The 16,690-nt window shown below is 40.6% G+C and overlaps 1 protein-coding gene across 4 annotated transcripts in view; it reads right to left on the minus strand.

Moving 5' to 3' along the window:
• UST (uronyl 2-sulfotransferase) overlaps positions 1-16,690 on the minus strand; it is a 180,124-nt gene that overhangs the window by 79,092 nt on the left and 84,342 nt on the right. For all 4 annotated transcript variants that reach the window (XR_012659679.1, XM_075087975.1, XM_075087976.1 and 1 more), the window contains exons 3-4: positions 13,667-13,822; positions 5,996-6,075 (exon numbers count right to left, since the gene is read on the minus strand). Coding sequence is in view for 3 of the 4 variants with exons in the window: in XM_075087975.1 (XP_074944076.1) it covers positions 5,996-6,075; positions 13,667-13,822 (236 nt within the window). In the remaining variant the exon portion in view is untranslated. The remainder of the gene's footprint in view (positions 1-5,995; positions 6,076-13,666; positions 13,823-16,690) is intronic.

Below are 16,690 nucleotides of genomic sequence, written 5' to 3' on the forward strand. Positions count from 1 at the left end.
ATGCAGAAGAGCTGGAACTGCTGTGTAAGTCTTATTTCCTTAGAAAATTACACTAAAAGAAAAGTGTTGTCCACTCCCCTTCAGCACATGGACACAGATGCTAAATACGCACCACAGAGATTAAACTTCAGCTGAACGGAAAAAGAGGGCAGCAGCCTGACAGTGCAGAAAGGATGATTCCTCACATACTCATACTTATGCTGGGCGATAATTCACCCTGGCTTTGAACAAATAAGATATACTGAACTGAATTATAAGGACTAATTAAAATGTAAGATTAAATTGACTCCATGCTTTATCTCTACATCTCCTTACCACATCATAGGAAATTTTAAAGGAAATAATTCTCCAGTGGCCTATAACTACTGCAGAAAGTAAAGAATTCATGGCTCCAGTGAGACATGAAAAAGCCTGTTCCTCTCTCTGGGTGGTCTTTTTAATGTCTCTCCCTCCTATGACTTTACCCTGACCTGATCAGCCAGCCTTTAAACAGGCAAAAGTCACTTACCAGTCACTGACAGAGGCACAGGTTTAGGTTTTATACATTCCTCTGTAACATTCATTTACTCTGAGACAGGAGGGATTGGCCAAGCTTCCCGCTCTGCCGGAATCAGGGTCGGTAAGTGCATGCTCCAAAGATAACAGGTTGGTGTTGGAGGGAGTAAAGCTGCCTTCCCGAGTCCAAAATGGGAGTTGCGCAATTCTCCCCATCCCTGACTCATCCTGACCCAAAGCCATGGCCTCACCACCCGCCGTGCGTTCCTGCAAACATTCTTCCTGCTTCTCTGAGAACTGTGACACTTGGAGCACACACTGAGCATCTTGAGAAGCTGCCCAAAGACTGCTATAGTTACTTAATTCAGCAGAAGATTACTAACAGGTCAAACGGGGCTTTTCCACAGACTTGAAGCTTCTTCCTGCTTTATTTTTTTCGCAGGCTAAATAAATAGATGACAAGCAGCATTCATGATAAAGCGCAGCAAACAACCTGCAGCTATCCTGAAATAGCTTTTTGCCTCTCTGCAGTTTATTCACTGTACTGCTTGGATCTACCAATAGCACCTGCAATCTCAGCAAATATATCAGCATATAAATCTTTACCTGCTTAGAGTACAGACATTCTTTAATATTTGCTTCTGATTAATATTTTGGATGCTTCTCCTGGCAACATTAGTATATAAACTTCAATTCAGAAAGAGACAAAAAAACCTATCAGTATTTTTACTGATTTAATGGCTCCTGCGATTCTTTATAAATACATGCAGCATTGACATTGAAAAGGAATTCAAGTATGACAAAGATAAATGATAGCTATCATCCTGGTCCTGCAACGTGCCCTGCATGGAGGCAAACCTCCTGAATTCCTGAGTTCTGCACAAGTGGAGGTGGGTGCTTCTGTCCCGTGCACTGCAGACCACAGCACAGGTTATGACTGACAACTTCTCGAGCTCCTTGGGCACATGAGAAAAAATAAAGTTCTTTGTTTATTCTAATTTTTTTTTTTAACATAGGCCAATGAATCTCAGCATTCTGAGAGTACACATAAATATCAAGGGAGACTTCTTTTTTTAATTCCAAGAATTTCCTACTTCACTACACCAACTGCAGTAGGACAGCAGCTAGTAATTTTGCATGCTTCATGTCGCTCATTCTTCTCCCCTGGGTTAACATGTTTAAGAAAAAGGAATGAAGGCCATTTCTGTAGAATGGGAAATGGCAGCCTGGTAAACAGTAAGAAAGGATCTAGGAAACGCACTGGAAAAAAAAACTCGCCCTGAAATCCCAGATTGCTCTGGTGCAACTGTAGCTTTAGAAGGTATAAGCATGGCGACTGCAAAGAGGTTTTTTCTTCTATGATATACAGCATCAGTAAAGCTGATACAGGTCCGGAGCACAGTTTTGATGCTTACACTTAATAAAGACTCTGAAACTACTGGAGAAATTTCAGAGAACAGTCACAGAGTTATTAAATAGATGAGGAAAACACCCGTGGGCAAGAGGTTTGAGAGTACCTGTGACCAAAAGGAAGAGTGAAAGGTGTTTGGAGACGGCAACAGCAGACAGACGCACAGGGAGAAACACCAGGAAACAAAAAAAGCATTTCAGTCAATAGGGAGCATAAGCCAGAGAAATACACATCAGAAATTAGCCACACTAATTTGGCAGTAATGCTGACAGACAACTGGAACTAAGTGCCCAATTAAGTGGCAGAGGTGGTGTAACCCAATGCCTTCAATCACAGCCTGGAGGCTTTCATGGAAGACTTCTGAGAAATATACTCTTTTTCCAATCAAGACCAAGAAAATCCCGTGCTGGGCTGGCCCCAGTAGCAACAGCTAGTAGGAAACCAAAAATCACCTCAACATTCACCTCTGCATAGAACAACATCTCCAAGTAGAATTATTAGAAGAAAGCCAGGTATGGAGAGGCCAGAAGAAAGCCAGGATGAAATGAGCAGGACAATGACCACAAAGACATAATGAAAAGCCTCACCCAGGAATCACAAGTAAAGGAGAATTCAGTAAACAGCACCACCTTCCTCAAAAGAAATGGTCCCGAAATGGACTGGATGGAGGACCCATCCTCCCAAGGCAGTGGGTTGTCTCTTAATGCTAGCCCTAGCTGCACGGGAGAGACTGGGAACAGCAGCTGCAAAACACTGGGAATAAAAGCTTTTCCTGTAGAAATTCACTCACATCGAAGAAGAGCAAGAAACCTTTGTTTACCTTCTGTTTGAAGCTGCAACTAATTAGATTTATGTCTGTAAAAATTCACATAAGATTTGCTTTAACGTGTCCTTTTAAGTTTTGCCTTTTGTCTGCCTCTTTGCACTACTTTGGATTGAGAAAAGATAGACCTGAACTAAAAGATGAAGATGTAGGAGGGTAAATGAGGATTCATTTACTCAGCTGAACCAGCAGGCACTCTTAAAACACTGTTCAAAATTGAAGGGAAAACCTCCCTGGCAAGCATTCAGGTCAGAATGAGATTTTCAAGTTTTTAGAACCTTGTTCAGCAAAACTCATGGTGCCTCAGAAACATGCACGTGCTGAAATTCACCACTGAAGGCTTACCTCACTTCCACTAGAGATTTTTTTCTGGGAAGAAGATACAGTCCCCTTTTTTTTCAGTTGGAAACAATCTTGAGTAAATGCCATGATGCTTTACTGAATAATCAGAGAGCTTTAAGTGCTGACAGGTTTATAAGCAGGTGAAGGGTGCAAAGGGGGGAAATCCAAGTGATTTGCCACTGCTGCTGTTCACATCAGTGATGTTAAACAAAAATCAAGTTTATTTTTCTTACTACTGTTTGGGAAGCTGAGAAGCATCAAAAAGGAAAAGCAAAGCAGACTTCTGTTTTGCATGACTGCTTAGCCTTTCTCTGCTCTCTAGTACCTTGGCGATATGCTCTAAAGAGCTTAACGCAATCCCTACAGATCTTGAAAGCACTCAACCAGAGATGTTCAAGGTGAGTAACAGTAACCTTCCCAACAGTAACCTCCCAACAGTAACCTTCGAGCTTACCAAAACAGCAGCAAAGATAACATGCCTTCTACCTCCTACCTGTCTGCCAGCTTAATGCATGCAGGAGGAAGGATAATAAAGTGTTCCTTATCCCTTCCTGCAAACAAAAGCTTGGTTTCAGAGGTATAAAAAGGCAAAAAAGAGAAGTGAGTTTGGTCACTGGACCAATTCCCAGGATGGCTGCCCCCGCAAAAGTTCACAGTCTCCAGTAACAGTTCCGCTACAGTGGCATGCCTTTCCTTGGGAAGGAGCAAGGGGTTTTCACTAAAGCAGGGTTCTTCAATCTTTTAGCTGATCTTTGAGCCTTTCACGGATCTGAAGCTGCCCTGAGCCCACAGTCAGGAGTCACTTGTCTCCTACCCGTCCCTGCACATCCGTCCCACCCCCACTGCATTTGCTGCTCACGGTGAGCTGCTGCCTAAGGTCTTCAGCTGTCAGCCAGAAAACACCACATTGATACTTTGACCCTCATTCTTTTAGTTTGTGGGATGCTGCACAGCTTTTATGTTGAGCTGGCAGAAAAGCTGGGGCAAATGGGAAGAACCATATTCCACAGACAATCTGAGTTCAGATATCCATTAGACATGGCCTATAAAAGGAATACCTTCAAAAAAATAAAGGAAAACTAAAATGCTTCCACAACGCTGTAATATTTATAACGTGTATTTAAATCACATTCTTCAAATTTCTGCAAAATCACTCCAGTTCATAATGAAGTTCAGCTTAAAAAAAAAAAAAAATCACCCTAGAATTAAGGAAAAGAGAAAATATTCAACATGTTACTTCACTATTACGTGTAACACCACCAATAGATTTTGAAACTAAAGACTAAAACTCTCAAAAATGTTTAATTTATCAGAAAACACTAGGAATTGCTAAACCAAAAATAAGCAATGTTGTTATACTTCAATGACATTTAATTTAAAAGATTCATGAGCCTCTTTACTACTCTACAGCTACTAGTTAAATGAAGTGTCCTCTCAATAAAACAAAATATATGTTTTTCAGGTTTGCAAGGAACAGCCAAAAAGGAAGCTGCAAATACTTTTTTATATCTTATATATTTTCACAAATTTGTACTGGAAGAAAAATGCAGAGCTATTTCATCTCATGGATACACTACAGAAGAAACAAGTTACCTATGCAGCAAGGACATATCCTAAGTGTAGCAAATAGGACCTTGGGAGGAACAAGAGGTAATGATGTTCATCTTTTTCTCACGTACCTAATGTTGCATACCATCCCTGAAAAATCAGTGAAATCAAGAAACATTCCTTTGACCCTCAGGTGTGGCTACTTGTTTGATCTTGCATTTTGACAAAGAGATCATTTACCAAATATCTGAAGTCCTATTCCAGTGAATTTTATTCTTTAAAGATAATATATTACAAATTAAATTCTATGGAATCAGAATAGAGAACATGGAAGACCAGAATTTTGTTTAACTTTTCCTGGTTTCATGTAATGAAATCATGCCCATAGTTCAGTTATACATCAAGAGAATTTCCAACTGCTCAAAGTATTTTGTAAAAAAACCCAAACCGAAACAACAGCCCCCCCCCCCCCATTTTATCATACCTTACTACACTGACTAGTCACACCTGAAGCCATACATTAAAAGGACATGCACTAACAAGACCACATAAACAAAATGCTGAGAAGTTAGGCAAGTTCTTGCAAAGATCCGCAGAAAATTTACACTTCTACAGAAATCTTATCTAAATGCAAGGAGTTCAACCTAGTGGCACAAATGGCATGGCTCTTGAATATAGTTTCCAAATTAAGTCTACAGCCTGGTCAATAACCACCTGCAGTCAGCTTTAACCTCTTTGTCCTGGCTAAATGCTAACTGGCATCACTGATTCATGTCCTTCCAAAAATTCCTCAGAAGTTTCATCCAAATTCAATTTTCTTCACATTCCATGCTATAAATGTCTCTAGAATCTTGCTGCATGCTTTTAAATAGCTGCCAGAAGGGACTGCACTTCCATGATACAGAGCATAATCCGCCTGTATGGTTTACAAATACTTCCATATCCTGTGGAATGGGGACTATTTTGTCAGAACCAAATTAAATTGGTTAAATTGGTGAAGAGTCATTCCAGGTAGAAAATTAACGAACTCTGGAGTTTTCAGTCTTGTTTTAGTATCTGACTATACAGAGATGAAACATTCACAACAGTGTGATGCCGCTTTTAAAACTTGAGTGCACAATTTAAAGACCCAAGTTACCAGCTCATGCGCGTGGGCTGGAAATGTTATAAACCAAGATCACCTCAGAGGCAAAAGCATGCAATAGCATCTGGCTTTTCACAAACATACTGTACATAACGATTATGTAGTAAAGAGAGAGCAGAGGAAAAAAAAAGTATATTGTATTGTTTGTATGCAAAAAATGAGGTAAAATGTTCTATGTATTACAATTAGTAGAAATCAATGAAAAAGATCTTTAACCGAAAAAAAGCCTTACCTTGAGAAGTTGAGGAAGTGAACGTGTCTAGTGAATAAATAGGGCTGCTCAGCAGTGCTTATGTTTTTAATCAATTCCATCTAAAAAGAATTAACAAATCAAATTTTCCATGTTACCTCAAGGCACATTTTGAGACAAATATAACTCTCAAACAACATATGACGATGCAATTTTCAAGTCCGAATTACTCAGGACCTCCTTCCCCACTATCCCTCCCAAACACCGTCATCAAGATAGCATGACAACTATTTAATGTCTAAGCCAGAAAGGTTAAGCTGCAGACACACCATCCTGCTATCGTGGAGCTTATGTACTTCCAAAAGTGGGTAACAGTTCAAGGAAAGGCATAAACTAAAAGAAAAATCTAAACCCTGCCTAAATCTGCACCAGAGCTTTGCAGGTGGCAGCTGCTCTCTGAAGACCCTGCTCTATTCACCGGAATACCAAAATGTAGAATGTCTGAAACTGTAACAGAAATTCGGAGCTGAGCCCATGACCATTTTCATATAACAACAACAACAAAAAAATTGCCAACACTGCCAAAACACTGAATGATTCATGTGTTTAAATACAGAAATCAGCACTTGCCATTCCTTTTATTATTACATTACATTATTACTCAAATAAGCACTTTTAGAAAGATGATGCTAAGTTCTAGTTCAGGCACATTCACACCATTTTAGTTCTTTTTTAAAAATAAATTACTTAGTTTTTCAGATTATTAAAATGGAATAATGTAAACAGCATACATTGAAGACAGTGCGCCATGGATATGAGTATCTATGTTGTGTAAGCTCAGGTCTAGCTATGATCTACAGGAAACTGAAAGTGTCTAGTGGAGTATCACGCTAAAGAGTCGAGATGTCCTGGTTAATTTTGCTTCCTTACTATTAATTTTCTAAGACTTATTTTCAGATTTTCTGTTCTGTGCTCAAATGCACAGAAATGGTCTATTTCCTTGTTCCAATATACTGATGTTTTGCCATGGTTTCTTCACTGTCCCACTTTAGTGCTTCTCATCCATCCTTCATTCTCCATGTTTTTTTTCCTACGACACATAACCTGACTTCTTTTTTCAGACAACACAAGCTATAGCCATTTAACTTCTAGGTAGGACTGACAAAAAGTCCACACACTAATATGCTTTCCCCTACTCTTCCTCTGCCTTCAACAATTTTATACACATACATGTACGATGAGCACTGAAGCAAACAGTTCAATTTGTCCATCTTCCCAGGATGGGCCTTTTCCTGTCAAACTAGTTCGAATATATCAAGGCATATTAGGTATAGACCTTGTATATCAAGGCATATTAGGCCTGAGAAAATATATAAAGGTATATTAGATCTGAGAAAGGCTGTAAACAGAAGGGAATGGAATGTAAAGAAGAGAAGATCACCAAAAGACAGACAATATGAAAGGAAAAAATAATCAAGAGAAAACAGAGAAGATGTGTGATTTTAAAAAAAGAAAAAAAAGAAAAAAGAGGCAATAAGGGAATAACAAACACACACACCCCCACCCCCCCGCTTCAGTCAGTCATATCTGGTCTCTGGACTGTTTGACTGAAGTGCAAACAGGTCTTTATACAGCTCCTTCAGGACAGTATAAATACTATGAGCAAGAAATTCATAAACCTGAAGAGCAGAGCTTGGCCAGAACAGAATTATAAAGTCCGAAAAACTTTGCAATAATTGGCACAAAGTAATTGGGTACTGTTTGTTAATGCTCTGAAGAGACAAAGGCTTTCCTAGCAAGACAAATACGCTGACGTTTCTTTAGGACTAGTAACTCTGCCAAAAAATTATGTTCATTCACCTTTCAGAATGAAACAAGGGGAGACACCAGAGGCTGGGTATCAGATGTCTCAATTGGCTTCTTATTTTGTTTTTACCTAGACAAGTTACTGGAGAAGTGAATCCTCAGAACTGTATGAAGCTTTATGCTGGCATTTTACCTGTGTTACTCTATTTGCACGAAAGAAGGAAGGAAGATAGCAGAAGGAAGTTATTGGTATGGGATAAAAACTCTATACACATCACTATGGTCACCACTGTAATTCCATCTTGGAATAAAGGAAAAACCACCATTAGAGCGTAAATATGGAGATGTAAAGATAGTACACCCATACAAAGTAATCCCACCAAGTTTAAAAAGATAGGCAGCTTTAATATAATACGGATAGATAAACATATCTGTGTGGGTATATGTGAGGGCTACAAAGTACTACACAAGCCTCCCCTGCCCCTCAGCTCACCCTGTAGCTGGTACAATTTGCTACGGCCAGGGCGATTCCCATTACACCACCAACACCATGTTTCCCACTGCGTTTCACCTGATACCAGTGTCAGGCTCGTGTCAACCTGCTGCTGACTTCTGCCTCAGGAGCAAAGGGAGTCTGGAAAAATGCACAGAGAGCAGACCAGCATCTGGCTCCTGGCTTTTTTTTTAATCTCTTGCTACCAAACTCAGCCTCTTGAGCTATGATAATAGCTTACTCCAAAGCAGACTCAGAATTTTGTTTTGACTTAAAATACCTTCATATTTAGGCACTTAATGATCAACTGGACTTGTAAGCAGATGTGGATAGAGCTACAACGTGCATATGAACAAACAAGCAAAAAACCATTCTTTTAAAAACCCTGCCAAAAGGGTAAGTAAGGCTCAAAGAAACAACACACAGATGTCAGGAGGGAAAAATAAATAACTGTAATGGCTCACGGCCACATGTAAATTGTGACCATATTTCCCATGGGACTCTCTCTCCAATCCCACTGTGCTGAACTGATTTCAGCATAACAAGCCAAATATATTGGTCAGGAATACCTAGTGATCCGCCTTCCTTTTAAGATTAAGTTTAATAATAACAATCATAATATCTTCCAATGTCTCCCAGAGGAGTAAGATCTCTAGTGGGCTTTTTTCTTGGTTTTTTTGGGGGGCGGATGAGGGGGTGGGGGTGGGGTGGTGGGTGTTGGGTTTTCTGATGTGATATTCTGTGGTGTGTGTCCCCCCCCGATGATTAGTGTAGAGGATGCACACAGAGGAAGAGTGAGCAGACGATGAGAGCTAAGGAAAGCAAGTACCTTTGGATGGAAGGGTGACGCAGGAGAGAGATATGCATACAAGCACAGATCATCTAGGAGATGGTCTTAAACTAAACTGAGTTTGAAAAGAGATGAAAAGGCACAAGCAGCAGAAGCTAAACTAGCCTGGCAAAGACCATTAGGGGAGAGATGTATCAGAACACATCCATGTTTGGAGGGAGAAGATATGAAAATATCTGGGGGAAGACTGAAAGGCACACATGCCCTCTACAATAAAGGCTCATAAAGAGCTACTCCTCTTTCCTGCTGCTGCCCCAAGCCCTCCTGTGGGAGTTAACTTTTAGCTGTTTCACCGAGACAGTGCTGAAAAAGATAGTAATGTGCTTTTGAAACAAACTAGATTGCACCAGGGAGTTAATGCTGCTAAATAAGGATCCAGGGAGAGGGAAATGCCAGGACACAAGAGCATGTGGGGAGGGGCAGGTGGTGGCATCCTGTGCCCACATGCTCTCATCCACCAGTGGAGCCTGTGGCATTGCCTTGCCACTGACAGAAATATCTGGGATTTAAAGATAAACTACATGGCTATAAGAAACAAAAAACAATTCCACCTTCCCACCCAACACCAAATAGTTTTAAGTAACAGGCTTTAGCCTAAATAATAATTTGCTCCCTAGCATAACATCTGTCTACCACTGTGACTCCTTGCTTAAGCCTTTATTCTAAATTTTTCTCCAAAACTTATTTTCTGGACTGACTCTTAAACATGACCTGTAATCAAAGCCAGATCTGCAAAGAGAGGCAACCCTGTAAGTCACAAGCTATTTTTAAATCTTAAAGCCCACCTAAGCAAGAGCAAGAGGCAATACTCCAAGGGGAAAGGTTTTTCCTTGTCTACTGTCCTGCACTACCACTGCAGGATCTCAGTCGGCCATACTGAAGAAATCAAACCATCACGGCTCAGCATCATCCATGTATTTGTACTCAACTGCTGCTGCATTGTGAATAGCAATCCAGTAGATGGCACAGTGAAATGACTCAGAGAGACTGGATGGGGCCCTCCCCGAAAGGGAAGAAACGTGGAGGATGGCTTTGCTCCAACCACCACATTGTTCCTGCACAAAAACTCAACACAAGACTTGTGAGAGAGGACACCTTCTTTCCCTCTTCTGCAAACAGCCAGCTGCCGGCACTGCCTGCTCAGAGCAGTCCCATTTGGTTCGAGATTTGTAACAGGTAAATGCAACTCAGAACAAAAAAATACCCAGAAAATAGTCCTGCCCAGACAATGGCCAAAATGTTACTTTTTTTTTTAAGCTGCTGTATTTCACTAGCAGAAAATTAGAGGTCAAAATGTATAAAAAAGGGGGGCAACTGCGATTTTCCAAGCGAGGTCAGCTGGATGACACTATGGTCTCTACTAACATTGATACAAATAGGACAAGAATTTCTCTGTACCTGTCTTTCTTGTGAGTTGTTTACCTTTTCCTACTGGTTTTGGTCTCTACTGAAGTCACAAAGGGTCCAGGAGGCACAAGTATCTACAGGTATTTTGGTATATCACTTTCATCTTGGTATTCATTTCCATAAAACAACTCACAGGAATGAGACTAGATCTTCGTTTTCAGCTCTCAAAAATTTGGAATGGTTTCAAGAATTTCTTACACTCCCAAAGCTGCTATGACCAATTTTCTGGCTTTAAAAGCATTTAAGAAAAATTAGTGATGGATCTTTAGAGTGTTAAACTAGAATTATATATAAAGCTGTCTATACAGCCATAAGGATGGGTGGTAGAGGAAAATGATATGTTGATAAACTATCAGTTTACTCCCGTATGTGATCGGTATTTGCATATCTACAAACATACTTATTCTTACAACTTTGAATGCAAAAAAATGGAGGGGAGAAAGTCAGGGAAGAGGAAGAATTCATTTTGCAACAGTACATGTGTCATTTTAAAGCTGCACCAATTAGACTGACTTTGTATACAAGAATACTACATATTATTTTCTGCATTTAATTTACTTGGAAATATTACTGCAAATGGTAAAGCACAGATTAACTCATCTGTTTCCAGAACTCACTTCCTTATGCAATAGATGTTCAAAGGCTGCACTTCTAATTGCTAGCAGGCACACATAATTCGGGAAAATTTCTTAGTAGAAGGATACTGGAAAAGGCAACAAGAACATGGACTCCAGTTATGTGCAATCTCTGCAGTCATTAAGAACACCTACATGCGTAACTTTATTTAAGAACAGCAGACTGCATAAGCTAAATATTTATAGAAAAGTCTTGGCTGGATCAGAGCTTTAACCAAACACAGGACAGACAAATGACAGAGGGAAGAGAGACACATCATCTTGAGCGTGAAGCCCAAGCTCACACTGGGAGCCTACAGCCCAGCCCTCTTTTCTCTCGTGCCAATGCCTGGAGCCTGAGACCATCCATTCTCTTAACTTCCTCTTGCGTACACCACATTAAAGGTGGGAGAAATAATTTATTTTTTTTCATATTCTGCTCATAAAAAATGAGAAGACAACTAAAAATACCCTGAGCAACAGAACAGTTACTGTCTCCAGGCATGTTTCTTAGCGATCAAAGGCACTTTTCAGCAAAAGTACTCATTAAATTATGAGTCTATTGTAGCTATGTAAATAAGCCATAAATTAAGACAAAGACACTCAAGTCGTAGTAGGGCAATCTATAGAGTAAATCATCAGATCTGTAGCAATATGTCCAGCACCATCTGTCTTCCAAGACATTTGCTGTCTAGTAACCTAACAGCTTCTGAGTGCAAAACGTAACACAGATATTTATCCTCTGTCAGTGTACTGGTTGCATCAAATCCAAGTTGGGCCTCTCTGGAATTGACACATGCTGGACTAAAGCACAGAAGACTGTCAAGATGTCATCTTGTATCATCATGTTTAATAAAGGACAAACCACTTACCAGAGAAAGGCAGAACTGAACTGAAACGAAGTAGCTGATGAGGGTGAAAGCTGACGAACGCATCTCCCAATCAGCAATGAAACTCAATGAAGGACACAGTCAAAACAAAACCCGAAGAACCCGAAACACAAAAGCAGTCATAGCCACAGAAATCCCCTATCCCATATCCACATATCCAACAGTTAAGAAAAACAAACCCTAACAAGCAGGCTCTGTAGCACAGGATAGTTTGACCATGACCTGATGGGACCGTTCTGCAAACTCTCCAGGCTCCGTGGTGCTGCTGCTGGGATACACAGAGGGATGCTGCAGTAGCTGCAGCCCAGGGCTCTGCCCCAGGCAGGGGCAGTGGGGGGAACACTGTCCTCCCCACAGCCTTTCACTGGTGCGTGGCACCCAGCCATGCACAGAAGCCTTTGCGCTGGCGTGGCAGCCCTGACCAGCCAGTCCTTGCCTCAGGCTGAACTTCAGCGCCGTGTGGGGTTATGTGAGCCGGCTGCTGGTGCAACCCCCAACAGCCATCTTCGAAGAGAGGAAGGTGGGACCTGCAGGAGCAATATCTGCTCCCAAATTTCCATTTGCAGAGAACTCATGTATCTAAAATAACAAAATTATGCTCATAAACAGGCTATAAGCAAATCACGCCCAATCACAACACAATGCCACTGGCAGGCCCACGTCCGTATTTTGATCATCACATACATCCTTTTGTGGCTTGCAGGCTGCTATTCCTAGGAGTGATGCAGGCCATTACTGCGGCATTTACCTGATCAGCAGATCAAAATAGCAGCTGTGGGCAGTATGTGCAACAGTCGTGTGTACGGCATCTGTCTACATCCATACACTTTGGAGTCTGAGGGGTTTTATTTATTACTTGCATCAATACCTACTCATGGCTGTGATACTCACAGAGGGCACATGGTTACCCTAAATAAAAGTGAAATTAAATAACCTGATCTTTTGCTGAATCAAAGCTGCAAAAATATGTACATACAAAAATCCTTCTACAACTTTAAGGGAACATGAAAAGCGTGTCTGGGTAAAGAAGTTTCGTGTGGTATTTCTACTTGCCGTAGTGAGGGTTGTGCGATAACACGAAAAAGGCAGATGAGCAAGAAGCTAAGATCAAGGATGTGTCAGATTATAGCAACACGGGTTAGCGTGGCCCTGGGAAACAACTTTTTGAAGCAGGTGATTACTAGAAGTGAATTAAGAAAGTGAGAAAAATCCCAACCCTGTTGGCTATTATTTATTCCTGCTCTGCTTAAAGAGAGCCATGCTAGGTCTGAATAAGCTGGCCCGCTTATATGATAAATGGCTGTGCCCTGCAGATGCATTAATACAGGTCCTGGAAGCTGTTAGCACCTAACTTCACTTGTACTAACCCTTCCTGCCTCTCTGCTGGACTAACTGCTATGCTGACTAAATTCAAGAGCTGGCACACTGGAGGTTAGTTTTTCTGCTTAGCTTCCACATCATGTTGCTCTTGGCTCTACCATCCATTTCTTTTATTAACTGAAGCCACTTAAAGCATGATGAGTGCTGGCTGATTACTCAGGTCAAAGTCACAGTATACCTTTTCAATACATTTTCTGCTAGCATATGCCTTCGTTTCTCAGGTTCACAAACATAATAAGAAAACAGGATCTAAGATGAGCAGGAATAACTTACCTGTTCATTTTTGGTCAGTCTTGTTTTGTTATGGATATCAGATGTAACCAGGTTGAATCCATGTTTCTCTGATAAAATTCTCAAAAGCAAAACCACAGTTCGACTCCCACACTTTCCAACTCTGTTGTAGACCACCTGGCTGGGGAAAGGAAGTACCTAAATAAAGATGGAAAAAAATTGAGTCAGTATGTTGGTGGTTTTGTTTCTGTGTACCTCTGAATCACAGCATGTTTTGACTGTAAGCGAACAGATACGTACAGGAGAATTTCTAAGGCCCTACCCAGGTCAGAAGCATTCACTTCCACCAGCAAACTAGCAGCTCTTTAGAGTTCTAGTCTAAATATAATTCTACTATAAAGAATAGAAATTCTAAAGAAAACACATTCTATTTGTTTAGAATTCTATTCTAAACACATAGTTCAGGAGGTGGCAAGCTGAGATTTCCCCCTCATGATCCAGTTTAATGTAACAGTGCAGATCGGTAGCTATTCCAGAAACACTAAGCCACTACTGATGTCTTCTAGTGAAGAGATGATGGGCTTAAGCTTGCTGCTTGTAACCTCAATGCAAATAGTCAGCTCCACTTGACTGCGTCCCACACAAAGAACAGAGGAGTGAATTTGCACTACAGTTTGGCAACTCTAAGTGAAGTTAACATAGCTCAAGAGGAATGCTCAAATTGCAAAACTTCAGCTTGAAAAGAAAAATAAACCCCAAAACCACCAGTTGTATAGAGTTAAAAATTACTCAACAGTTTCAATTCCAAATGCAAACATGAATCTTCCAAAGAGACTCAGAGAACAAACCATGCCACTGGCTGGGTATCTACTTGTGGAACAAACAATGTCAGGGCCACAGGTGGCCTGGAGGCTAACTGTTACAGTCTGAACACCTCCATACAGGTGATGTTCACTAAACCTCAAAACAGACCAGCTACATCCAACCTGTCCACCAGGATTGGTCTCCAGCTCACGCTAACTCTTGCGCCATGCCCTCCTCCCTGGGAAACCAGAATAAGTAAGTAGTAATTCACAGTCTCAAGGTACATTGGATGCAGCCTTGTTTTGTTCCTGGACAATGTCCATGGACTATTCTTTCAGTAAAAGGCATTCTGAAGTCACACTATCGCCCTAGACAAGTATTTGATGTATAGCATATAGCAGCATCATCTGATAATATAGGCCAAGAGGCTTCTGTTTCCAAGCTTTTTAAATTGGCTAACATAGCCAGGAGCTCACATTTTCATCTACAGTGGTGCATATATGGCACTCACTTATGCAAAGCTCTTTTTTCTATTACGATAATGGCACAAAATGTTTCCTGACATGGGGCCTGCACCCAGGTTCCAGGCAACACATGTCCAGTGCAAGGAATAGCTCACGTGCCAAAGTAATGGTGTGTCCCAACCTATAGTTCTGCTCTTGATGCAATCACATTCTCCCAGCAGAAGGATTTCTAACATAAAAGCAGTCAGATGAGGGCCTCTGGCACTTGCCATGGTATCTGAACACTTAACAGATCTTCATCAGGGAAGCAAAATGATTCCTCAGGCAACCCTTCAGATTACTTTCATAGATGACTGCCAACTAAAACAACAACAACTACAACAAAAAATCCAGATTCCCTTAGATACAATGGGAACATACTGACATTTTGCTATCAGTGTTACACTTCCTAACCAAAAGGACATTACTATTGTTACTGGTTGCAATGTCTAGGATACCCTTCATGCAACATAAACATGGAAGCCATCACTCTCGAAATCACCCAGGGAAGGGTTCCAGGACATCACATCTGCTGGTTCAGCAGGTAAACATGAGCCTCCCAATGCTCACACAAAACCCACACAACACACCAAGTCCTACTATTTTGTAATGTTTTTATAGAGCTTTCTATGAGAAACCTAGTCCCCTTATTCCGTATCAATCTTTCCTTCGAAAGCCTTGTTTCCTATGAAACGCAAAATCACAGCCTCAATGATTAGAGCGCTCCAAAGGTGATGAATTTAACACCTCTGTGCTACAACTGTAGCTAACCTTTTCCAAAACAACTGCTAATGATGTTTGAAAGGTTAACATCTGAACACATTTTATTATGTTGATTATAATGCCAGGTACACCATAATTAAAATTTTTCTTGTGCAAGAACACACAGGAGACATATCCTGGATTGTTCCCTTTTTGATTCATTTCTTCACATAACAAAAAGCAGCATTAGTATTTGCCACAGCCCTGCAGCATTATCCACACAGCAACACTGAACTTGGGGAATGGGAGTTTCTCCTCTGCTCAGACATACACTTTTGGCATACTTTGCTGTGCAAGTATGTGAAAGTCTTCAAGAGAAATACTAAGTAGATGCTGACAAGTGCCAGTGAAGGAGCAAGAGCACATACCACATGTGTTTGTCTAGTGTCCTGGAAATGTGATAAATGATGAGAGTTTGTAGGCCTATGGAAATGTTTAAAAATGCTTCATAATTATTAACTGCTTTGATTTTCAGAGCAGAGTTGCACTTTGAAATATAGAGAGCAAAATTTTTTCTTCATTGGTACTTCATTCATTTCAAGTGGAACTTTGCTGCACCCAGATTACATTCAAGCTCTAATTAAACCCCTGACTTGATTAGTGAATAACTTTTGGTGAATCTTATTGATATCATTCTTTAAAAATGAAATAAAATTAAAGCAGGCCTTTGTCATGTCTCTACTCTAAGTACAAGCAACTATTCTGACTAAAGAGACAGTTGCTACCAAGTTTGGCCAGTTCTCACCTTTGTTTCTGAAACTCACCTTCCTATGTAGCACAATTCTGTTCTGCACAGATGATAACCATGGCAACCCCCAAAAAGAAACTATAAGCAAATACTCACTGCAGACAGGAAAAAAATGAAATAAAGGGCTATTATTTTCAGACAACTTTTAGATTAAAGGAGGCCAATACATCAATGCCTTGATTCAGTAAACATCTGAATTTAAATCTGAACTTAAAGTCAGCCAAGATTCAAGATAAATGCTACAGCTCA

This window comes from Phalacrocorax aristotelis, chromosome 3 (genome assembly GCF_949628215.1).
Source record: "Phalacrocorax aristotelis chromosome 3, bGulAri2.1, whole genome shotgun sequence".
NCBI lineage: Eukaryota > Metazoa > Chordata > Aves > Suliformes > Phalacrocoracidae > Phalacrocorax > Phalacrocorax aristotelis.